This window comes from Prionailurus viverrinus, chromosome C1, assembly GCF_022837055.1.
Source record: "Prionailurus viverrinus isolate Anna chromosome C1, UM_Priviv_1.0, whole genome shotgun sequence".
Lineage (NCBI taxonomy): Eukaryota > Metazoa > Chordata > Mammalia > Carnivora > Felidae > Prionailurus > Prionailurus viverrinus.
In genome coordinates, this window is record NC_062568.1 from 15,857,607 (window position 1) to 15,883,483 (window position 25,877).

The following is a 25,877-nucleotide window of genomic DNA, read 5'->3' on the forward strand; positions in this document are numbered from 1 at the left end:
CATTGCTGTTGAAGGGAGTAGGTCTGGAGTCCAGGATAGGAGCTGTATGTGTCTGGCTTTACCTCTTCAAAACCAAACGTCTTCTCCAACTTTTAATTTTAAAAAGATTCAAATACATAGAAAAAGTTGAAAGAATAGTCCAATGAACACTCATATAGCCTTTATCCAGATTCATTTTGACACATTGTTGACTCTCTCTAGGTGGATAGATAGGTAGATATAGATATCTAGATAGGTAGATAGATATTTAGGTATTGAGATGATAGATAGATAGATAGATAGATGATAGATAATCTATAAAGAGATATAGATAGATATGGTATATATATATATATATATGTAGGAGATCTATATATCTATATAGGGTATGTGTATGTATATATGCATGCACATGTATACATATGTGAATATGTATGTATATCTATCAAAAACTTTTCCCTAAACCATGTGAGATTAAGTTGCACACTTCATAATACTTTACCCTTACATACATCTTCATAAATCTCCTAAAAGCATACTCTCCTATAAAAACACAATACAGTCATTACACCCAAGAATTTAGAATTGATACAATGCTAAGAGATAATATAAAATTTATCTTCAAATATCCCTGATCGTCCTTATAATGTCCTTTAAACTGACTTTTTTCTATCTAGCTCCCAACTTTGTCTATGGTCAGAACACTGACATTTTTGGAGAGTGAAGGGTCCAGACCCATTGGTTTGTAGACTGTTTCTCATTTTGGATTTGTTTGATCATTTCCACCTGATTAGATTCAAGTTAAATCCATGAATTCTTAGCAGTGTGACCTTTAGCAAGTTGCTCAATGACACAGAGCCTCAATTCACTGATAACATTACATACTTCATAGGGTCGTTATGAGAACCAAGAGAGATAATATCTAAAGTTCTTAGCACAGGAACTGACAAAAATAAGCACCTAAAAACTCTTTGCTCTATGATTAGCATCATCATTCACATCACCATCCAGAGAGTGTTAGACTTGTTCCCAAACAGGTGTTCATCTGTCTTGGAAAATTCTAGGGTCCCTAGCCCCATTCTCCTCATCTAAAAATGAGGAAGAGGCCCTGGTGAATAGCTAACTGGGCTACTGTGAGAATCCAATAAGAAATATGATTGTACAGTGCAAACTGGAATATGATATGAAAGTGTAAGGAAGCATTGCTATTATTTTCTTCATTTACATACTTTTAAATCATTCTCTTTTGTAACAGAAAAGCTCAAAGTGGGGGCTAAAACAAAATTAGCATCTTTAAAAAATCAAGCTTCTGTGATTGATTAACTAATGCAATAGTTCTCAAATTTTTTTCCATCAGCAAAACTTACTTTTATTTTATTTTTATTTTTTAATTTTTTTAATGTTTATTCAGTTTTGAGAGACAGAGTGCAAGTTGGGGGAGGGGCAGAGAGAGAGGGAGACACAGAATCCTAAGCAGGCTTCAGGCTCTGAGCTGTCAGCGCAGAACCCGATGTGGGGCTCGAACTCACGAACTGCAAGATCATCACCTGAGCTGAAGTCAGACACTCAACACCCAGGTGCCCCGGCAAAACTTAATTTTTAAATTAAATTCATGGAAACACAATACATAAAGTAGATTAAAGTATATCTACTCCAGGTGAAGGTTAGGGAGGAGATGGGAGTACTCAGGGGCTTTGGGTCACCCCTGCAGAGACCCCAGGCTCTGAAGAGCGAGGCTGGCACAGTGAAGATGGGCTCCAGGCACCGCAATGGTAGGACCTTCTCATGTGGCCCCAGCCTTCCTGTTGGCAGTTGCTCAGAGTCATTTCATCCGTTGTTGCCTCCTTGTTAATCCTGGCCCATTTCTGCCCAGGAATGGTATTAGCTCTCCACCCCAATGGCAATTTATTCAGTTCATTATTAGTCCTTATTAATTGCTTACAAACATCTTTCTCTGGAAATAGCATTAAAGGCCTTCCATTCAGGAGACAGACATCGACAGGTCACATAACAAGGCACCTGTGATGTCTCTGGGCAGAGCAGCTCCCAAACTGCATGCTTCACATCTACGCTCGAGACTGAACCTTCCTGTAAGTCCTGCCTTGTCTGCAAGCCAGCAAACCTCTCTGTGAGCAGGTAGAACTCCATTAGGCAGCGTGCCCAGGCACTGCCCAGGCCAGAGCAGCGCCACGTGGTGGGGCAGAAACCTGACCTGAACTCAGTTCCAACTGGTGCCAGGCAGGTGACCTACTACTCTTTTAATTTTCATCATCAACCCCCCAGGCAGACAACAAAACTCTCAAAGAACTTGTTCAAGGGCACCCAGCCATGGCACAGTGGGATCGAAACCAAGGTCCTTTAGACTCTGAAGACTATGCACTCCCATCTGGAGGGTCATGGGCCAACCTGTTTCCTTAGGACTTAGAGAAACACTTTGCCACATGGCATGGATGATGGCTCCCTGCAACTGTTACCTCCTTTTATCCCGTCAACATCGTGTGGGACAAAGTATCAATGATACTAGCGAATGCTTATTTATAAATGGCTGTGTGCCAAGTGCTGTTAGTGCCTTCTGTGTATCAACTCATGCAATCCTCACCACAACCCCATGAGATAGGTACTATTCATTTTGCAGGTAAGGACACTGTGGAACTGAGAATTTCAGTGACTTGTACAGAGGAATGTCACATTGCTAGTGCTACCAACTGAATGTCTGTGTCCCCCTGCCCCAAATTCATATGTTTAAGTCCTAACCTCAGTGTGATGGTATTAGGAGGTGGAGCCTTTGGGGGTCATTAGGTCATGAGAATGGAGCCCTCATGACTGGGATTGGTGCTCTTAAAAGAGAGCCCAGGGAGTTTCCTCATCCCTCCATTATGTGAGGACACAGTGAGAACATACCCTTCTATAAACCAGGAACTAGGATCTTACCAGACACTGAATCTGCTGATGCCTTAATCTTGAGCTACTTAGCTTCCTGGAACCATAAGAAATAAATGTTTGTTGTTTATAAGCCACCCAATCTAGGACATTCTGTTATAGCAGCTTGAACAGACTAAGGCAGCTAGTAAGTGCTGGAGCTCAGGTTTGAACCCTGGGGAGCCTACCTCTAAGACCTAGGTTTTTAACAATTATGCTAAAGCTGAACAAGGGCTAATTGCTACCTCCAGCCCACAGACAAGGGAACTAAGAGGTTTACAGGGGTCAGATGACCTGCCCAGGATCACATGGCATTCATTATAGGACAAGATGCTGGGGTCTCACGATGATGTGGAGAAGAGGCCAAAACTTTGTCTGTGAAATAAAAGTAGACTCTTTCCCACTAGTTGGAGTCAGGGCTAGACAAGCAAAATAGCTACCAAATAGCTCTGGAAGTCCAGAGACAAATTTAAAGCCAAGACTGGGAATAGTTGACAAGAAGACAAAGCACAGTAACTAGGGCCACACATATTGATTCCAGGTTAATTCCGAGGGCAGAGAGCAAGGCTGAAATCCTTGTGGGAACTCTTTGGAGAGCCTTTGATCCCATCTTTTGGCTGGTCAAATATTTTCAAGACTTGCAAGGTGCAGAATTGCAGTTAACCATTAACAGTTGGGGCCATATTTGGAAGTGAGTCTTCTGACTCTGATCAAGCCTGAAGCCACATGGGAAGGGCTATATGTGGCACACTGTATGTGGGGGGTGCTCCTGGCAGAGGAAAGTCAGCTGGGCTGAGAGTATGGCTGCTGGAGGGTCTGGAACTTTCATTAGGCCAGTGAGGGAGACCTTGCCTCCTTTGGTGCCCCTTCCTCATGAGGCTGTCCTTCTTACTGAGACGTGTACAAGAATGTTCACGGTAATTCCAAACTAGAAACAATCCCAAACTGTATCATCATTATGATGTATTCACATAGTGCAACATTATACTGCAATGAAGTGTTCAAATTACTGCTGTATGTAACAGCTTGAACCCATTGGTAACTGTGTTCTGCTAAGTCCCCATCCAGTGCTGGGGTGCGGGCCAATCTCAGGGGCTTGGTCAGGAGTGCACCAGGTCGAAGCTGAGCCACAGTGTGTCAGGAAGAACTAATGTAATTGCTGGGCCCAAAAGGGAAGGCTGTCCAGAAAGAACCTGGTGAGGGCCAGAGAGTCCTTGTGAAAGTCCAGTAGGCAAATTGGGAAAGATAAGGAAGGGCTTGGTACCTGAGGGACACAGCAGAGTAGGCTGGGCAGGATGCCTTTGCCATTGGTTTGAAAGGGTGGTTCAGAAAAGACAAGCCCTTTGCCCACAGCACCTGGGGTGAGCCTGGGGGAAGGCACGCCTGCTTTTAAAAGCTAATGTAACCTTTGATAATGTATGTAGGTATGGCTTCTGTCTTAGTCCAGACTTAGTTCAGGATTCTATAAGGGAATACCATTGACTGGGTGAACTATAAACAATAAGCATTTATTGCTCACGGTTCTAGAGCCTGGGAAGTCCATGATCAAGGGGCCAGCAGATCCAGTGTCTGGTGAAGCCCTGCCTCCTGGTGCATAGATGTGTCCTCACATGGTGGAAGCGGTGAGGGACCTCTCTGGGATCTTTTCCATAAGAGCACTAATCCCATTCCTGAGGGCTCTACTCTCATGACCTAATCACCTCCCAAAGGTGCCACCTCCTAAATACCACCACTTTGGGTGTTAGGCTGCAACACATGAATTTGGGGGTGGGACACAAACACTCAGCATATAGCAGCTTCCAAATGGCAATGACACAAACTCTAAATTTTAAGCCAACTACTCTTTAAGTTGCAGCTGCCTATATATCATCTCTGTGGGATAGAAAAGCTCTGAGAGTCAATCAGCAAAGACTTTCAACAGTCTCAAGTGGTTCCTGGGGCAGTTTGGCTCCTGGAGTCAGTGTGGCCATGTAGGTTGTGGAATGGTGCCTTCCAGAATTGTGCTGTGTACAACCTACACAAATATGTGCCTCAACCCTGCCTGTGAGGTCTGGCCCCTCCCCTTTCCCCCTTTCTACACTGTTCTTCACTCTGCACACTAGCTCCACTGGTTCTCTTTCAATCCCATATATTTGCTGTGGTGGAATAAAGATGGCCACAAACTCTTTTACAGTCTCTCATTGAGAGATGGGTCCATGTTCCCGCTTCTTGAAGTGGCTTTGAAACTGCTTTGGATAATAGAATACAGTAAAAGTAACATGGGGCTTGGTGTCTGGTCTAGACCTTAAGCAACCAGGGGCTTTCACTTCCTGCCTCTTGCAATACTCTTTCTGGGAGCCCGAGATTTCCATGTACGTAGTCCAACTACTCTGAAACTGCCATGTTGGAGTGACCACATGTAGGCTAACGGTCTCAACCGGGTCTAGCTTCCAGTCATCCTCACCAAAGTCCCAGACGTGTGAGGGAAGCCATCTTGGGCCCTCCAGACCAGCCCATTTGCCAACTGAATATGGCTGAGTGGCCTCAGTCAATGTCACATGAAGCAGAAGTGCCCAGCCAAGCATTGTCCACATTTCTGACCCACAAAGTTGTGAGATTGGGAAAAACTGTGGTTTCTCTAAGCCGCTGAGTTTTGGGATGGATTCCTAGATAGGAATTCATAATAGGAACCCTTGCCATGCTCTCTCCTGCCACAGGACCTCAGAATTTGCTGTTCTCTCTCTCTGGAAGGCCCTTTCCTCCCCTCTTCATGTAGTTAGTGCCTGTCTTCGCCCTCAGCCTGCACATGGCTCCCTCAGGGCAGCCTCCTGCTGGGTGACGCCATGTCCTTTTACACAGCACTTATCAAAGCAGCAGTGTTACATTCGTTTGTGTGGTTATTTCGCAAATGTTTGTCTCCTGTGCTAGACCATTAGCAGGGGCCAGGTGTGTTTTATTTGCCGCAATATGCTCTAGCACCTAGCATGGCACTTGGCGCATAATACGCATCAACAAGAATTTCGTGAGTGGCCGAGTGAACCCGTGGAAAGGTGATCCTCTTCGTATACCACGTTCCTTGAGGCCCGCTTTCAGTAGAGCTATCACAAGAGCCATGTGTTCTCAGGGGCAAGACCAAGTGGGTGGGGATCTGGAATCTCCTACTGTCTCGTCAATTAAAACAACGCTCCTTTTATTTATTTTAAACATTGGCATTCCTCATAGGATACATCGGAAGAAAAGTTTCCCGCTACTTAAAAAAAAAAAAAAGTATGAGAAAAGAAGTATGTTTGAAGACCATTATCCTAGACCTTGCCCTTCCAGTCAGTTATCCCTTGCTGCTTCCCATCTTTTCTTCCCTTCTCTTTTCCTCACAGAAACCTCCATAGAACTAATGCCTGGCAAGGGTTTAAAAATAGAAGCCCCTCTCCCTCCCTCCCTCCCTCCCTCCCTCCCTCCCTCCATTTCCTTTCCTTCCCATCCCCCTGTAATTTGTTGTAAAAAAGGAAACTGTCTGGATGTGCTCCACTGAAAAGACATGCTCTTCCTGACTAAATAAAACAACAGGCTGATGTACCCCCCAGCCTGGTGGTCAAGACTCTGTGTGTCACTGTCAGTGGCAGGGCTGTGGGGCCCGGGCTTCTGTGCAGCAGCCTGCTCCCCTGCCCTGGGTGGGGCCCATTTACTGACACATACACTCACACACTCACACACACCACCACCACCACCACCAGCACCACCTGGCCACCTCATTCAGGTTTCCAGCTGGACCTTGAACTTGGTGGCATACATGGATATGGACATGTGAGGACCCACCTAAGGTGCTGTCACCAGGAGCTCCTCCCAGGTCTTTCTCTTCTGGAGAGGGAGGAGAAAATGAGTCACGTTGCTCCTGGGGGTGAGGCCTAGAGTACAACGGCAGTCTGGTGTGCTTTGTTAGAAGCACAAGGGGTGCGTGTAAGCGTGTGTGTGTGACAGAGAACAGGAAATAGCAAGAGCAAGGCAGAAGATACCATGAGAATATGTGCAGCCAGTGAACACAGTCCAATTATAAATGAAGACAAAGCTAGTGTGATACAGTAGAAACAATAAAAACTTTTAAGACTCAAAAGCTTAGTTTTCAATTCCCAGCTTCATCATATAACTGCTGTATAACATTGCGCAGATGACCTCACTTCTTTTGACTTCACTGATCTATAAAATGGGGATAATAATACTTGCCTGTCACCACTGTTGTAGGCTTAAATGAGGTCATATTTATTTGACGCCCACATGTACTTGGCAGTTAACAAAGCACCCTTGCTCTTCCGTGGGAGGGCATCTTGATGGTGTTTAGAAACACTCACTACAAGAAAACTGTCAGTGGCCAAAACTGCCCTCAGTGAAATTTATAATTTATTAAAATCTGGCACAAGACCACAGCTTCCTGAGAAAATTCAGACTGGCAAACTTTGATCCAGAAAAAATTAAATTTGGAAGGATTTTAAAGGCCACAAAATAAAACTTTCAATGATGGAAGCTATAACGAGTGAATTTTAACATGGACCCAAACCAGATCAACTGATCAAGTGGTTAACACACATTTTTTTTCATATAAAATGAATTACCCCAATGGAAAGTTTCAATAACATTAAATGAGAAATAGAAATCGTTTAGCTGCTCTATATTAAAAAAGGTTGATCAAAAATTAAGTTGACTTGATGGGATTCTTTTTGCAAAATACATTCTCAAGGAGAGTGTATTGATGCATATATAATTCCTATTAAAACTTTGCACTTGTAAACACAGAATCAAATGTCCTTGGAGTACCAATGGTGAAACTGAAGCAATCTCAACCCTAATGATGATGATGATGACAACCATCATGAAAAATGTTTAGATGAAAGTGGGTGTGGGGTGGTTAGGTAGATGTGTTGGGATGTCTTGACCAAAAAGGAGTGTTTAGATAGAAGGCATGCTAGGATAGGGCGTGTGTGGTCTCTTGCCTCTTTATTCTTTAGGTTTATGCTGTGTAATTACTCTGAAGGGCTCGGGTAACAGCACAACAATGGATATAGGGAGATGGCCTTGATTCCTGCCTCATGACCAAACCACCCAGAACAGACCCTGGCACAGGTTATTCAGTTCCCTCATGGGCCTACGATAACTCTGGGATGAGAGGCAGGAAGCCAAAAATTCATGGAACTGGAGCTCTTTGCCATAGCGTCTGAGTATTTACATGTGGATGTCTGCCAGCTTCGCTGGGGCCATGAGCGCCCTGCCCATCCATTCCACTACTTTTCTTGTTGACTCTTTTGGCAACTCCTAAGTACCCCACATTGGCTCTTTTGACTCACGTTCCCCTCCTCTTCTCTGCCTCTCTTGCGTTCTTCTCGCCTCTGGCAATTTTGTCTGAGGATTAGAGCCCAGACAAAAAAGGTGATGCTCTGGGTGAGTAGAGATAAGTATTTATTCCAGATGAGGGAAGTAGGACACAGGATGGGGGAAATTGTTGCAGAGGTGATGGGAAAGGGCACTCAGGCCATGTACCATGACCACCTGAACGTTCACACACATAGCACACAACCTTGAACTTATACCCGCCTATCTCCTTTTCTTCTCCACACACTAATCCAGACGCACATGCCATATATCATGATCATTGTCCAATCTTTTGCAATGCCTTTTCACCATGGCTTGCACAAAGCCCTGTCTTCCTGCAGCTTGCAATTATTTATCGTTTCTCCAGCAAGCATTCACTGGTTGGAACTATTTAAAAATACAATGGGTAGCCTTTAAGGTAGTGAGCTCCCTGTCACTGAGAAGCTGGTGAATCATTAAGAATAACACAGGGATGCTTGCATGCTGAGTTGATTGGTTTCCATGGGGTCTGTGAATGTTTTTCACACTGTCCTAGGGTTTAAGACAGACTTGACTTATGGGAATTTATTTATTTATTTATTTATTTTAATTTTAACGTTTATTTATGTTTGAGACAGAGAGAGACAGAGCATGAACAGGGGAGGGGCAGAGAGAGAGGGAGACACAGAATCTGAAACAGGCTCCAGGCTCTGAGCGGTCAGCACAGAGCCCGACGCGGGGCTCGAACCCACGGACCGTGAGATCATGACCTGAGCCGAAGTCGGATGCTTAACCGACCTAGCCACCCAGGCGCTCCTGGGAATTTAAAGAGCAAAGACCAAACAACAGAATAAAAACATAAATAGATAGTGTGACTTTACATCATGTACCTGTCAGGAGTAATTCATCTCCTTTGCTGGATGGGGGTGCAGGGAGCAGGAGGAATGGATGGGAATGAACAACAACTTAAAGAGGAGTTTTGTCCCCAACTTCCCCGCAAGGTTGTGCTGAGGGAAGTCTGGAACCTTGATTTAATGACCTTTTATTCTGGTCAGGGTAAAAGATTTGGTCAGTATCTGGTCATATTTTGAAAAGACCTATTTGGGCCAAGAAAACATGTGAGAAACCAAGATAGAGACCAGAAAACTGATTTATGTTTATAGTGGAAGACACTGCTTTTCAATACCTAGAATGATTATGTGCCTATGTCCAAGGAGCTCGTTCTAGGATCTCATATAGCTGAGCAGCCAAACAAAAGATAAAACGCTTGTTAGGTGACATGGGGGCATGAGGAAGTGAGTCATATGCTCTTTAAAAATAATTTGGGGGGCGCCTGGGTGGCGCAGTCGGTTAAGCGTCCGACTTCAGCCAGGTCACGATCTCGCGGTCGGTGAGGTCGAGCCCCGCCTCGGGCTCTGTGCTGACAGCTCAGAGCCTGGAGCCTGTTTCAGATTCTGTGTCTCCCTCTCTCTGACCCTCCCCCGTTCATGCTCTGTCTCTCTCTGTCCCAAAAATAAATAAACGTTGAAAAAAAATTAAAAAAAAAATAATTTGGGGTGAGGCACCTGTCAGTTGAGCACCCGATTCTTGGTTTTGGCTCTGGTCATGATCTCACAGTTCAGGAGTTTGAGCCCCAAGTAGGACTCTGCACTGATGGTGTGGAGTCTGCTTGGGATTCTCTCTCTCCCTCTCTCTCTGCCCCTCCCCTGCTCATGTTCTCTTTCTCTTAAAATAAATAATAAAAATAATTTGGGGCAAGCAATAGGGAACAGCTGTCTCTAGGACCCTGAGGACTCCCATGGCTACATGCTTCTCCCTCTGCTGTACCATGGATGCACAACCCTAAGTCACTCTCTCTGGATCCCCTGCTCCAGGGCTCTGGGATGGGCATGGAGGGGGCTTCCAGTGGTTGATGGTGCCACTCCAAATGACCTTCTCCTCTGCCCATGCAGTGTGCTCACCTCAGTCACAAAGAGCTCCTGCTGCTATGCCTTCAGCCTAGTTCACCTTCAAGCAACTCCTGGAATCTCATGTTTTGCATCTATAGAGCCTTTGTATAAATTATGGAATCTTAAAAAGTCAGAAACTATCAGACACTGGGAGGGATTGTTTAACCCACATCCCCATTTCAATAAAGAAAGGAGAGAGGCCTCGAAAAAAAAAAAAGAAACAGACACACCCAAGGGGCAAGAGGAGTGGCCAGGACTCAAAGCCAAGCTTTCATCTAATCTCCTCCCAGCGCTCAGTCATCCCTTACACCATCAGGGATGCATCCCCTGTGGGCAGCTGTACTCTCTGAGGCGAACTTTGACACCTGCAGCCTCACCCCTAATCACGTGGCCCAGCCATGTTGTTCAGTCCCTTGAACAGTGGAAAAACAAGGTCTGCCTCCACTGACGCTGTTAATCTATTACAGATGCAGGAAATGTGAGAAAGATCATCCTCGGAAGGGGTGATCTGATTTGTGCAACCAATTACTTCTTTAAATGGCTGTCCTCCCCCAACACTGATGGTACAATTGGAATAAGTTAGGCACAGGAGCTTGTATACCCAGCTGTGATCTAGGGACCAGGTTTGGAGGGGAAAGAGCTGTTTCCAGTATGAGAGGGCTATTCTGTCTTCAAGGGCATGAATTGACGTGACCTTCCTTGGGTTCTTTGTCCCAAAGGTCAAGAACTTCCATCTGCTTTTTTTGGGAGATGAAGTCCTCACCATTTCAAAGAAGATGCTCTCTATCAGTCATGTCTTTTATCCTGGCTATTTTCATTTCTATATTCTGAGCTTAAACCAGAAAGGTGTCTTTTTCCCCATTAAGGAGACAAGAGGCATGAATGGGAGGAGTGCAGTGAGAGTGGAAACGGAAATGAGGTTTTGGTTTAGGCTTTGGTTTTAGAAGCTTGTCTTCCTATCTCTACAAATTATAAAATTCCATTTAAAAAATGTTTATTTATTTATTTTGAGAGAGGGAGAGCATGAGCAAAGGAGGGGCCAAGAGAGAGGGAAAGAGAAAATCTCAAGCAGATTCCACACTATCAGTGCAGAGCCCAACACGGATCTCATGAACTATGAAATTATGACCTGAGCTGAAATCAAGAATTGGATGCCTAACCTACTGAGCCACCCAGGTGCCCCATAAAATTCCATTTTTAATGGTGTTCTTCAATGCATATCTTCTATCTTAACTGAATTTTTTTTTAAATTTTTTTTTTTACAACGTTTATTCATTTTTGGGACAGAGAGATACAGAGCATGAACGGGCGAGGGGCAGAGAGAGAGGGAGACACAGATTCGGAAACAGGCTCCAGGCTCTGAGCCATCAGCCCAGAGCCTGACGCGGGGCTCGAACTCACGGACCGCAAGATCGTGACCTGGCTGAAGTCGGCCGCTTAACCGACTGCGCCACCCAGGCGCCCCTCTTAACTGAATTTTTGATAAATCTTTAATAAAACCTTGATAATAAAAATCTAAATACACAATAAAAATAAAACTGTTCAGTAGTTATAAATGATGTTTTATTGCCTTAAGTTTTAAAGGTTAATGAAGTAGTTTCCTTGAAAATTCTGAATTTTTACTAAGCTCTCATCTTACAAAACAGCTTTCTGAAAGCGCTGATTTTGCTTGTATATTTTTTGGTTTTCTGCTTTACTTTTTTGCCTGCAGGTTCATTATACCACTAGGTCAACAGAGCACGGTGAGCTCCCTAACTCTCCCCTTCACTAGACGTAATCCTGAAAACACATTCATTGAGTCTCTCCATTATTTTAAGCTCTTTACATCTTATTCTTTCCAACAGTTTTATTAGATAAGTACTACTATTGCCCTCATTTTATTGATAATGAAGCTAAGCCATGAGGATGTTAAATAACTTGCCCAGGAGTCTCTGAAAACCACAACAACATGCATCACTGTATGCTTACATGAACATGTTTATTTCCACTCGTTTTCATAGGTACATCCACTGACCTACACATGATCCCATGTTCTACATGTGCCAGGAAATGCGTTGGCAGAAAATACACATGTTGCCACAAGGACACATCTTTCCCAAACCTTATCACATTAATTTACTTGAGTGAAAAAAAATTAACATTGCTGTGAAACAACAGTACAGGAATGCTGTGCCACCAATTCCAACTATACAAATGGACAAATGGATATACCCACGTGCGCGTGCACACACACACACACACACACACACACACACACACTGGGGGATGGAGCTTATATTTGGAGAATTCTCTGAGGCAGAGGATGCTGACTTTCTTGGCCATGCAAGTGACAGTATGTAGTGCTCCTGTCATGAAAGTCCAGGGTGGGGTGCTGACAGAGATGAGGTTTACAGGTTTAGTGCTCCTGTGCTGACCACACACACCAAGCATAATGTGTGAGTCCTTGACCCTGGCTGGAGTCCAGCCCTGGAACTGGACCAGTGGTGTGGCCACTGGGATAAGCCCTGAATGTGGCTGGTCTTTGCTGCCATGCACCTCTTCAGGGCCTTTCCCCTAGAGCTTCTTTCACCTGCTTTGGGGGAGTGGATCAACTCTTTCATGCACCTCCTGCCATGATGCTTTCACAGCCAATTAAAATTCTATTCCATTCCCAGCAAGGGAGCTGGCAGCCTTGGGTCTCCCCAGCAGGTTGGACTGGCTGCAATTAATGTCTCTTCTGGAGCCTGATTAGCTAAGGAGAGGCCAGGATACTTATCCTACCCCCAAGGCCACCTATAAATTAGGAAATGGAGGTTCCCCATCTTGTTGCCTCTATTCTGAGTCATCAGTTAATGCAAATGTGTTAACCCTTTCTTTTTCATTCTTGATATTGGAGCTGGATCAGAAAGCCAAGATGTCATCTCTCAACTGGGCAGTCGTGGAACACAGGGAGGAGAAACCCCCAGATTCCCTTACTATCCAAATTCCAGCTCATTGGAATGAATTGAGGGCCTACCCACTGTGTTAGCCACAGGCTAAGAGTTGGGGATTCAACAGAAGCCATAGGCATAATGTTTAGTGTTATTATGTGGAAGCTTTAAATGAAGAAAGTAATGCATAGAAATAATGCATTTAAGTGAAAAAAGAGAAAAGTCCAAATGACAGAAAAGGAGAAGAGAAGGAAATTAACACATATGGAGTGTTTACTGCGTTTACAGACATTGTACACATATTATAGCAAGGAATCCTACAAAGCTCTGCATTTTTACAGATGATGGAAGCAAGACTCAGAGAAGTTAAGGAAATTGTCCAAGGTCATAGAGCTAATGTGATAGATTGATTGTACTAATGGCCTTAGATCTTTATGCTTCCCTATAGTCCCTTCCTTTTGGTAATGCCTCCTCACATTGAGTCTGGAGAAGGCCACATGACTTGGCCAATGGGACATTAGCAAACGATATAAGCAAAGGCTTGAAAAGAGCTTGCACATCTGGGCCTACCCTCTCTTACTGGCAGGAACTCTTCCGGCATTATGTGAACAAGCCCAGGCAGTCCTATTGGATGATAAGAAACATGTGAGCAGAGGGGGGCTCATCCCTGATCAGCAGCCTCTAGCCAACTCACATAGGCATGAACGAGCCTGGCCAAGCCCAGCCAAGCCCAGCCAAACCAGAGCAGTACGACTCAGCCAACTTGTAGACTTGTGAAAAATAATAAGTGGTCGTAATTTTATGCCATTAATTTTGGGGTGCATATGCAGGAGCATAGTTAGCAGCTAAAACTAACTGACACGGCTAGCAAACAGCAGGGCTAGAAGTTGTTTGATCTTAAAGCATTGTCCATTCATCATGAAAATATAGGAAAAGACTGAAATTGTAGCAGGGACAATAAGGCTAGATGATACCTTTAACAGCAAAGTCGCCCAGTCACATATGAGTATTGCTGCATGCAGTGAGTGTACATATCCATACCTAGCTGTCTTAGAGGGCAGTTATCCAGGTGAGGGGTCTTAATGTGGAACCCATTAGCCCCAGGTGTCTTAGCTTTGTAGGTCACCATCCCAAAGACTGAGCTGTCCTGGCTCTTGATAAAAACACTGAGTCATTCCTGTCATCATATATCAGGTCCTTGGAGAAAAAAATCCCCCCCTTGCCCCCAGCACCCAGGGTAAGATTCTGCAGCTTCCAGTGGGCTACGTACTCCCTGTTTCTCCTTTATGGCTGAGACTCTCCCCCAAGATTGCCTCAGTTATCTTGCTGAAAATTCTGGACTTAATTCTGCCCCAATCCTGTGGTCACCTCCTGCTCATCCCCCACAGTGGAAACAAACGTAGAAAGGAATAGACCGCCTGTGTTTTCTGAGCCTTTTTTCTCAGGGTCACAGCTGTGGTATTACTGACAGATGCCCATGAGAATGTGGAGAAAGGACAAGATCTTGAATATGAGGCAATAACAGGAGGTAAAGACACACGGTAATGATAGGGATGGAAAACGGGTCATCTTGCAGAAGAGGACAATTTGGTAATGTGCACCAACAGCCTTACAAATGTTAATGCCCTTTGAATTAGGAATTCCATTCCAGGACTGTCTTTTAAGGAAATAATCATGGATATGAACCGTGAAATCATGGGTCACCATGAGAAAATTTTCCTTTTTTTTTTTTTTTAAGTAGGCTCCACCCTGAGCGTGGAGCCCAACACAGGGCTCGAACTCACAACCCTGAGATCAAGACCTGAGCTGAGATCAACAGTTGGATGCTTAACTGATTGAACCATCCAGGCGCCCTCACCATGAGAAGCTTTTCATGACATAGTGTGAATGGAAAGATACAAGTTAAAAATAGACTGAATATTATGTTTCTGATTTGGGGGAAATTATGTGTCTGTGGGGGGGGGCATAGTTATAAGGCAAATTTTGATATATAATAAATCTCTCCATGTTTTTATGTGATTTTGTCTGTCCCAGCCTTTGGACATGAGGATCCTTGGCTGTCTGAGATGTAGTAGGAAAACTTACCTTAAAAACCCAAGCAATTGGTGAAGAACCAGAAGAAAGTGGCTGAAATGATGCATGGCAGGAGAACGGGATCTAAAGCTAAAACTTTTTGCTGATGGATGGCTGCTAGGGGGGAGACGAATGTGGTTTTACACAATCACGACATCTAAGGGGAGGAGCAGTGTGGATGAGGCTCACCAAATCCCAGAAAATGACTAAAGTCCCAGAAAAGTCTTGATTGTCTGCCTGACCACCTCGCCATCTGAAAAAGGTTAAAGGCAAATAAAAGGAAGTGATATTATGCTTACCAGCCACTGATTAAACGAAGCACAGGCCTAAAAACCATGGCAAAAGCTGAGAATCCAGATGGGTTTGAGAAAACACGTCCCAGTGTGTGTGTGTGTCCTGGGCAGGCACCATCTTTTGGTCTCTGCACGAGGGCCCAGAGCCAATGCTCAACCAAGGCCCCTGAATGGCTCCTTAAAGAAGGAGACTGTGGGCTATAGTCTCAGTCTTTTGGAGGGAAACACTGCCAGTCCATAAATACCCACACCCTCTTCCTTGAGTACAGAAGCCTGGGCTGTTCTATGAACTTTGGACTTGTTCTATGGTGTTTCTCGTATATGCATCCAAAAGGGAAAACTGGAGGGCACTGGTGAACATGGGAACCTCTGGGACCCCCTTTCCCGGCATAATCTCTATACAGGACCACTCCATACTTCAGGGTTGGGGGCAGGCCCTCTGACCAGAGGCTTGGGGGATAAAGAGAAGGGCCTTTGAAGACCACCTCCTTCCCAGCCCCAGAAGTAAGGAATATAGAATTCTCTCAAACAAAAAGTAAAATTGCCAACATGACAGAAGCTGCTCGGAGCAGCTTAACAGAAGCTTGGAGTCAACAGACCGGAGTCTATTCACACGCCATAGTAATTCCAATTCTACTTAGCGAGCTTATTCCTGACAGGGAGGCACAGCCAAGACTTCAGGAATAGTATGCTTCCTTGAGAGGTGTGAAAAGAACTGGGCTGAGCTTGCGGCAGAGTCTGGAATGGGAATGGCCCTGTGAGAGGCGTCAGTCCGGCAGGGGAGGAAGCCCTGAGCCCACGGTGGGAGAGCACCCCTCCATACCACCCTGGGGAAGTCCCCCGCCCTCTCTGGGCTTCAGGCTTTGCCCTCTGAACAGAGGATAATCTGAACGAAGCTTATCACGAAGAAGAAATGGAAGTCCCATGCAGAGAAAGAACTGAAAAGCACGTCGGTGTTTACTCTTTGTAAAGCAGGCAGGGCATATTATAGGGCAAAAATCTCTTTTCCCTCTCACGCTTCTCTTCTCTCGCTAAACTCCTTGTGACACAGATTAGCCTCTCTGCTCTGCTTTCTCTGCCCCTCATGAGGGCATCACCAAGTCGTCGGTCGGCCCTGGGGACACATTTTCACAGCCTTGCCTGAAAGGGCAAGGGGAGACTGGAGTGATGGCTGCAAACACTCACAGCTTAATGCCTTGTCATTTACCCCGTCATGGGAGGAAGGAGCACAAGCATGTGAGGGAGAAAGCGAGGGGAGGGCTCCCAGGAGAGGCCGAGGCCAGCAGGTGAACGGGAGCTGGGGTATCTGGTTTGTTCTTCCCTCCCCCGAAATACCAGGGTAGTTAGCAGCACCTGGAGGCCCCTGGCCTTCCACACACTGTTATTACCTGACACTCATTATCCAGGCTCCCAGGCAGCTTAAGTGGTCACTGGTTTCAGACCGAGGAGCTTCGTCTACAAGGTGGTCAAGTGAAGTCCTTGGTGAGGTAGCCAACGGCAGAGACCCCTCGGCCACAGTGCGAGAGAGCATACCCCCTGCCTGCCTCCTTTCGTTAGGATGTGGAGAGACTCCGTAAGACCTGATGGGTACATGAGAGACAATGAGGAATGATCTACAACGAGCACCCACTATGTGCCAGCTGGGTTCTAAGTACTTGTTGTTGTGTATTATTTCGTTGAATCTCCGGGAGACCCTGGGGAGGCAGGGTAGCATCTTTGGTCCCACTTTACCTCTGAGCAGACTTACCACAGTCACACAGGTAACAAATGATAGAGCAAGGATTCAAACCAGCCAGTCTGCATCCACCGGCCCTAGTAGCCATGCTATACAGGCTCACGCGTGGCAAGTGCTTAGAACAACAGCCGCCCCCAACGCATGCTCAGTGAGTGTGAGCTAGTAAGAGAGTCAGCCATAGCAGTGGCAGCGTTTCTAAAACCGTACAGATGGGCATGATGGGCCTGCGGCTCAGTGTGGGTAAGTAACCTGCTCGGTGCCCTTCACCACTGAGTGGAAGAACCAGGATTTGAACTCAGCAGTCAAAGCTGGCACACAGGGCTCAGTACATAGTAAGCATTCAATATGTGTTAGCTATTGGTATTTGTTTTTATCTTTGCATGCATAAGAGTCTTAGAGTGATGTAGGAGACAGAAGGTTTGCTGAAAAGTATCTGGTCCAGGGCTTTGCAAAATGAGTCTCAGCCAACCTTGCTTCAAAGAGAGGAAGAGTGGGTCCACATGGAATCAGAATCTCTGGAGCAAAGCCTGGGTAGCCTCGTAACAAGCTTCCAAGTGGTTCTTATGTATGCTGAATTCTGAGAACCAAGGACTCAAGGCCTAGATGGCCTAAAGCCAAGCTCACCAGCCAGAGGTTGGCAGCGCTGGTGTGGGCACCCAGGAGAGACCCAGCTGTTCTGCTTTGTAGGAGTCAGCCACAGAGAAGGTTCTGAGTGCCTAGGGTTGTGTTGTTTGAAAAGTTCATCAAGGGTGGCACATCATCATCGTTCATTTACACTTGTAACATCTGCTGTATCCCCTCTACACATGGAGTGATGTGCTCATGACAGTGGCTGAAAATGAATTTTTGCAGAATTGCACCACCACCCCTTCAAAGAATACAAAGGTTTTGCACAACTGGAACCGGGCATCCCTCTGCCAATGTACAGGGAGTGTTGAGGGCTGACCCCAGGGGGCAGTTCAGTATTCGCCCCTTATTAACATGCCATTGACTTGTGCCCCTGCTTTGGCCACCTTTGAGGGAAAGAAAGAGGACGTTGTGACCTGGAATTTCTGCACTTTTCACCCTGGCGGCCTGGAGCCCTGGAAACAAGCCCAGCTCTCTGCCATACGCACATCGCCCGTTTCTGGCCAGCGGAGGTTTGTCGAAATTACATTTTTCTATTGAGTCAGGCAAAGGACTGAGGGCAGAACAGCCTTTAATTTGAGCTCTTTGGTAACGATGGCAAGGACCATGATGAGTTACACAGAAAGACAAACGGACAGGATATTGCCCATTTAGGTCATTAGAAATACAGATATGATTATGAATATACGCATAAGACATGACCTTCTTTCTTTCCTCCAGCCCCTCATATAGCTTCGTTTATTTATTATGCAGCCTGTGTTTGACTGTATGGAATTAGATGTCATTTAAATTCAATTATTGTGAGGTTAAGTTCTTCTTTCTAGTACCAGTTGAGTAAATTTAGAGGCAGTTAGAGGAAATAGGTACATTTGTCTTAAACCGGTTAAATTATAAGGGGAAAAGCATTCCAGGAATAAAATAATTATCACGAAAATGAAAGCCCATGGTTTGGAGGGTTGGGTTTGGGTCTGTGTGTTGGTGTTCCTTGTGTCTTTCTGTATTCTTTTTTTCTGAACTGATGAGCAGCGAGGCTGGAGATTTTTCCAGGAAGAGGGAGGGAGATTCTACGCGTGTGTTTTGTGTGTGTTTGTGAAATTAAGCTGCTTGGTATGAGAGCAGAACTAGAAATAATTATGTGGCTAATTGGATTTAGTGTGGATAACTATAGCTCATTAAGGCCTTAAATCTTTTTTTTTTTTTTCCTACTTGGTAATAGAGTTCTTTCTTTTTAAAATCAAATTACCTTGCAGCAACTCCTTATTTCTTTGTGCCAGGGTTGACACACTGTTAGTCTCCAGGAGCCAAGGTCTGGCCTTGGCAACACTGAGACGGGAAACGAGAAGCTGGACGGTCTGGCTGGGAAGGGTCTCTGTTTGGTGCCTATGTAATAGGCATCTCAACATTGACACGTCCAAAACTGAGCTCCCAATCTGCCCTCCAAAACCTGTCCTTCCCTGAGTCTTTCCCATCTCAAAAGAAAGCAACTCCCCATCCGTCTCATGGCTCAGGTCAGAATCAGCGTCATCCTCGATTTCTCTCCTTTCATCTACCCATCCAGGCCATCAGCAAATCTTATTATCAGTGTCTTCAAAACAGATCTAGAAGCTGACTGCTTCTCAGAACTCCCACTGCTTCCATACGGGTCCAAAACAGCATCGTCACCTGCCTGGATTACTGCAAGAGCCTTGTCTTTCTACTTGGCCCTTACTTCTGTCTGGTCTGTTTTCAGTACAGCAGCCAGAGGGATCCTGTCAAACATGGTCAGATCAGATCACTCTCCTCTCCTCAAAACTCTCTTTTCTCATTCATAGTGAGTGCCAAGTTTTTAAAGTGGCTGTCTCCTGATTTGTCTCTCATTCTTCCTCCCCCTTAGATCTCTGACCTCATCTCCTACTCCCCTTCCCCTCATTCACTCTACCCCAGACACACCAGTCTCTTTGGTGTCCCCAAAACATGCCAGGCATGCTTCTGCCTCAGGGCCTTTGCACATGATGTTCCCGCAGCTCCCAGGTATCTGCATGGTGTGCCTCTTGACCTTCCCCAAGTCCTCACTCAAATGCCCCTGTTTGGTGAAGCCTGTCAGCCACCCTATTTAGAATACCAACCTTCCTACTCCCTACTCTTCTATTTTCCTTTTCCCTGCTCATTTTTCTCCATAGCACATGACAGCATCTTAGGTACTTATAGTTTATTTGTTTATATTTTTTATTGTCTTTCTCTGTCTACTAGAGAATTTGGTTAGTTCTACTTGCCATTGTATCCTTGTCACCTAGAACAGAACCTGGAACATACTAGATGAAGGCTTGATGAATACAGGAATGACTGAATGAGGCCCAGAGAGGTTAAGCAACTTTCCCAGGGTCACACAGATTGTAAGAGCCTGGATATACCTGAGACTTCCTAGGATTAGAGTCCGAGCTCTTAACCACCACATTAGTGTCGGTAATGGATGATGTACCTAAACTGCACCCCAAGGCTAGGGCTTCTGTTGTCTCCTTTTTTTCTGATCTTCTGGAGCTGCACATTGCAGCAGGGCTGGGGCTGTCTTTGCGTCACTAGACTGTATTTGTGTCTTTCTGTGGCAGGGATGCCTGGTGCCTGTGTGGGTGGAATGGGAAGTCTTGGCTTACCTGCCACTGTCATGGCAACCAGGTAACCTAAGGACTCCAGAAGCAAGTCCTTTCAGATGGAGAGGAGAAAGAATGGAAGAAAGCTGAAAATAAACAGAAAGAAATCTGTGAATGGAGAAATGACTGGAGTCTCACACCTGCAGCTTGCCTTGTCATTGGCAGTGAGGAGAATCCACCCAGTTCTCCTCCCCGCCCACCAGCTCAGCCACAGCCAAAGGCTGCAGATCAACCCGTCCTGCCTCTTGCCTCTAGCATGACCCCACTTAACCCATCCAGGAGGGTCGTGCTCTTCTGTGCAACATCCCCAGGGAAGGAGAGCCCCCCAAATGCTCTCAGCATCCCCATGGTAACACAGAGGACAGTCCTGGACCGGAATTCGGCAGGATCTATATTCTGATCCCTCATCCATCTCACAAGGGCAGACTGTCTTAGATAGTTCTTTAATCTCACCCTCCCACAGGGGCTTGACGGACCCTTTACCTAAGGCATGGCTCCTTCCTTATTTGCTAGTAGGAGAACAGAATAGAGCTATAGTAGAAAAAAACTATGAAATTAAAGTCCTCATGGAAACACGAGTTAGAATTGCAATACTTGCACAAGAGGACTTACTTGTGCCAGGCACTGTATCTAGCACTTTGTGGGCATGACATCATGCCACCCTTGGAGGAGGTAAGAGTTGCTTGCAACAGAAAGATAAAGAAGCCTCAGAGAGGTTGAGCAGCCTGCCCAAGTTTGCACAGCTGGTAAGTGTGAAGAGGCATTCAAAACCTAAGGAGCCAATCTCTGAAAAACATGCTCTTCATGCCTCCCCGACACTATGTCCCTTGGGGGCCAGGGTTTTCGAGAAGACCTGATTTGTCTTGCCTTAGTCATTCCTTGGGCCCCAAAGCTTCAAGTAGAACATCAAGGAGTGTTTAGGGCCCTTTGCTTTTAATGAACCCCTTTGATCCGTGGAGTTTGCTGAGCTCTGCAGACAAGATCATAATAATCCCCCCAGCCCGAGGGCTGGTGTCTCAGGAGCTGGACCAGAGGGGTTCATCCTCTTCTACACCTGGTGCCCATCCATTCAGCAAATGCCCCTCACTGTGCACCTGTAATGTGCTGAGTTCTATGGGGCACACGGGAACAGCTCCAATCCTGGAAGACACAGAGAAGAACCACTCAACTGTGGGTGGCAGCATGGGGAGAGGAGACAGGTCTGTAGCTAGCAGTCTGGAGAGACTTGGCAGAGGGGTACCAGCTGGGCAAAGAGGCTGGAGGAGAGACAGAGAAGAGACCTTGGGCACAGGTGTGGGAGGGACAGTGGGGACAGAGTCCACAGGAGGGATGAACAGAGCGGGGTGCTGAGAAGCTTGGAGGCTGGTGTCACAAAGACCTGGCATTAGATTCTGGCCATGCCACCGGCTGGCTGAGTGACTCTGAGCTGGTCATTTAACCTTTCTCTTCAATAGGGGTCGTTCTTACACTCAGAGGCATTTACCACTTCCTGCTCCAACACTTCAGCTTTTAACAGAGTTTACTGCACAGATCATCTTAAGGCTAACCTGAGTTCGTCTGGCTACAGCTCATTTCCATCTCTTCTGCTCTTGAAGAAGCATAGGCCTGACCAGTCAAAGGTGGTAAAGAGGCCTCTTAGAAGCCTTAAACATGACAAAGATTATGGCCCTTCTCCCAAATGTACATAAAAATATACTAAATCATCACATACAAAACTTATGTAAATGCTAAGGTTAAAATAACATCTTTCCAGATTTATTATTATTATTGTTGTTGTTATTATTATCATCATCATCATCATTATTTTTGCTAAAATCCTAGATTGCTTCCTTTATCAAGTTAAACCTTTCTAACAGTTTTGGTGTCCTTACTTTCTAATCTTTGTAGCACCTGAAGCAAGTTCATAGTCTGCCTTTCGGGGTTGTCTGGTTCCCAGGGAAAGCGTGGGGGACCAGGAGCCCCTGGGCAAACAGCATACCTTTGGCCTGTTAACCAGGTGCTGGGGCCAGCCAGGCCAGGTCATGCTCTCCCTTTCCCCAGATAAGTATATTGAGGCGCTGAGACTCCTGTGCCCTGGTGGTTGCACATCTACAGCCTCGATGGAGAGTCCAGGTCTTGTGACCAGTTGTGCCTGGCCAGCAGCTCTTCCTGCCCTGTCTCCTGGCTGCTGCTTGGAAGCAAGGAGTGTAGACTTCTCTGCCACTTGGCAACGTTGCCAGGGACCGGAAGTCATGTCTCTTACTCCACTGGCAATTTGACGTGGCTGCTTAACAACCCGATTAATCAAACCCAGCTCATCCTGTTAGAATTAATGAGCCTGGGAAATGCTGCCAAGAATGATGAGGGCTTTTGCCCCTCCCCCAACACCTCTCCCCACTCTCTCCCTCCTGCTTCTTTCTGAGAGCCACACAGCAACGACTCACTACCAAGGGCCCTTGGACCTGGAAGGGTGTGGTGGGCATCCAGCAGTGTGGCCATCTCCTGCCTCTTCTACTCTCCCAGGCACCACAGCTGCCCACCTGGAGCCAGAGCTGGCCATGTTCAAGGGGAGCAAAACTTGTTCATCAAACAGATATGAATGCATTTTGCCACCAATATTGGATGGAGAGTCTGTTTCAGGCACTATATTAGGTGTTAAGGATGCAAAGATGGAAAAGATATTGTCCCTGTAAGGGATCACGGTGTAGTAACCTAGAGACAAATGGGGGAAGTGCTGCAACAGAGGGGATGGGAAGGGCGGGAGCCACAGTGAAGGGGGCCCGTCAATACTGGAGGAGCAGTGTGGGGAACCAGGAAGGGTTGTATGGGGACCAGGCACTTTGAGAATTTCTACCACCAAGTTCATTCATGGCGCATACATACAATGAGTGCTGGGCACTGGGCAAGGTGCTGGGGTCCAGAGGTCCACAAGTGGACATGGTCCCTATTCTCCTGGACTGGGCAGTCTCGTCCCTATTCCTCGGGACAGTGCAGGGAACCTGAACAGACACTTGATTAACTTTTTCATTTACTCAAACACAAATGTTGTTGAGGGCCTTTGGGGAGGAGGGCTAGGCATTGGGGGAAAGGAGCGAACAACCCCTCATCCCTGCCTTCCAGGGCTTCTCTGACAAGTAGACAGGCATACTCACAGATCCTTATAAGGAGGTACTCAGTGCTCTAACAGGGATATGCCCAAGGTGCTCGCACAAGGCACTCAGAGATCAAAGAACTGAGCTCAACCTGGAAAAGTCAGGGGTGACTCCCTGTAGGAGGTGGTATTAGAACTATCATGAAGATAGAGAAGCAGTGTGACAGGTAGACCAGGTACAAAAGAACATTGTAGACCTCATCCAGGCCAAGCTGTGGTCTTTGAGTGATAAGGGTTGAATTGGAAGGGAAAGATGATTCTGTGCATCTTTGGAGGGAACAGCTGGTTCTACAGTCAACAGCAAAGACCATGGGTTAAATGTCTGTCTTACATAAGTCAGGTGCTCCTGTGCTTGCTTATTCAAAATGGGGAACAAGATGTGGTTTCCTGAATGGTGGAATCTCCAAGTTAGCAGGGACGTGGCTTACGTGGCCAAATCGCAAACACACCATTGTGGGGCACAGGGACATCTTCTGGGTCCTTTGATAGGAGTGAGGTGGAAGGGCTGGGTCCACAATAAACGAGTTGGAATGGGAAGGGAAGGCATAGGGAGTAAGGAGAAAGAGAACCTGGGGTAGGTCAGAAGAAGGCACAGGCTGGGGAAGGGGGGTGGCCCAACTGTCAAGTCCTTACGAAAGTAAATGAGGGACTTGGGGGTGGTGGGATTTAGCAAGTAGAAACCATGGACTCTGAGCTGGGAGGGAGAAAGACAAGCCAGAAGGGGAAGGAGGGAACGGGGAGGGGAGAGAGAGGGAAAAAGAGTCAGGGAGGCTCACAGAGGCACTTTGGGGCCACCACGTCGGGCCTGGCAGGAAGCAGATACACGCCAGCTTCAGTCACGGTCATTGACATGTCGTCACAGGGTGTTCTGGAGGCTAAGCCCATCTCTGCAGTCTACTCACAAGGGTCTTCAGATCCTGCCACCGTCTCGCTGGGCCAGGTCCTCTGCCTCCCTGCTTCCAGGCCTACCCTAGACTAGGCTTCGTGGCCACTCCCAGCCAGGCCCAAAGGACATGCCTGGAGGGATGGATACACACCTCTTAGGTCCTTGGGATTCAGGCCTGCCCCCACCTGCCAAGGTTTAGTCACTCAGGGACCCGGGGAGGGAGGCTTCACAGAGGGACCTGAGTCTCCACATGCTGGTCTGCGGGGGAGTGCAAAGGCTTCAGACCAGAGCTCCAAACTCGGGCAAAATGACGCTCACGATATGTTTAGAAGACTTGCCTTTGTTGTGGACATCTCACTATTGGGAGACTTTACATAAAAATCGCTCCCTAGATTCCCACGTGCAGAATGGGCTGGCGCTGACAGTGGCTTTCCTTTTCTTTAACTTGGAGTCTGGACCTTAGATTTGCCCGTGTCCCTACCAGCTGGCTGCCTGTGTCACTTGCATGGTGTGCCTGGCTCTGAGGGCATTAGAGCTTGAGATCCCCTTCACAGAGAAGTCCGCCAGGCTGGCACCCTCTTTGGACAGCAAGGAGCTTCCATAGACACCGACCCGCTCATTTTTACAGGCACCCTAGGCCTTGGGCGGCACCCAATGGGTGCTGAGGCTCTGAACTGTTAGTTGAATTCACTGAGGCTGCCTGGCTCCCCTGTCCCCCATGGACCTCTGGTGCTTCCCGACAAAGCCCGTGACCTGGCTTCAGTGGTGTGGTCTGCCATCCCTGGGTGACCCCACCCGTCGCTCCACACGCCAGGCGGGGACCTCACCGCCCTCTGCCTCTCTCCCTGCAGGGGGAGCTGCTGAGCCCATGCCGCTGTGATGGCTCGGTCAAGTGCACGCACCAGCCCTGCCTCATCAAGTGGATCAGCGAGCGGGGCTGCTGGAGCTGTGAGCTGTGCTACTACAAGTATCATGTCATCGCCATAAGCACAAAGAATCCTCTGCAGGTATGACCGGGAGCGAGGATGGTCTCCCCTTAGAGTCCAGGCCAGTCTGGAGAAAAGGAACGAGACGGGCCGCGTGGGCAAGACGGCAGTGGCCTGTGGGCAGAGGGGATGAGAGAACTCGTGTTTTCTCCTCGGCCTCAGTAAGAAGGGAAAGGGATGGGGCAAAGGGAAAGGAAAGATTTAGAAAGAAAGAAGTGTGAGCGTGAGATGGTACACAGGATCAGTGAGCCAAGGGAGGGAGGGAAGGAGGGAGAGATGGCTGGCTGGCTGGCTGGATGGATGGATGGAAGGGGAAAGGAAAGAAAGAAACGACGGAGGGGAGGCAGGGAGGAAAAGAAAGGAAAGAGGGACAGACCAGAGGTCCGGTGATAGCAGAATGGAAAAAGGACAGAGGGTGAGGGGTGTGAGGAGGAAGACTGAGGGAAAG

The 25,877-nt window shown here is 46.8% G+C and overlaps 1 protein-coding gene across 1 annotated transcript in view; it reads left to right on the forward strand.

Moving 5' to 3' along the window:
* MARCHF4 (membrane associated ring-CH-type finger 4) overlaps positions 1–25,877 on the forward strand; it is a 107,477-nt gene that overhangs the window by 57,617 nt on the left and 23,983 nt on the right. Inside the window, exon 2 of the mRNA XM_047873656.1 lies at positions 25,295–25,450. Coding sequence (XP_047729612.1) covers positions 25,295–25,450 — 156 coding nt within the window. The remainder of the gene's footprint in view (positions 1–25,294; positions 25,451–25,877) is intronic.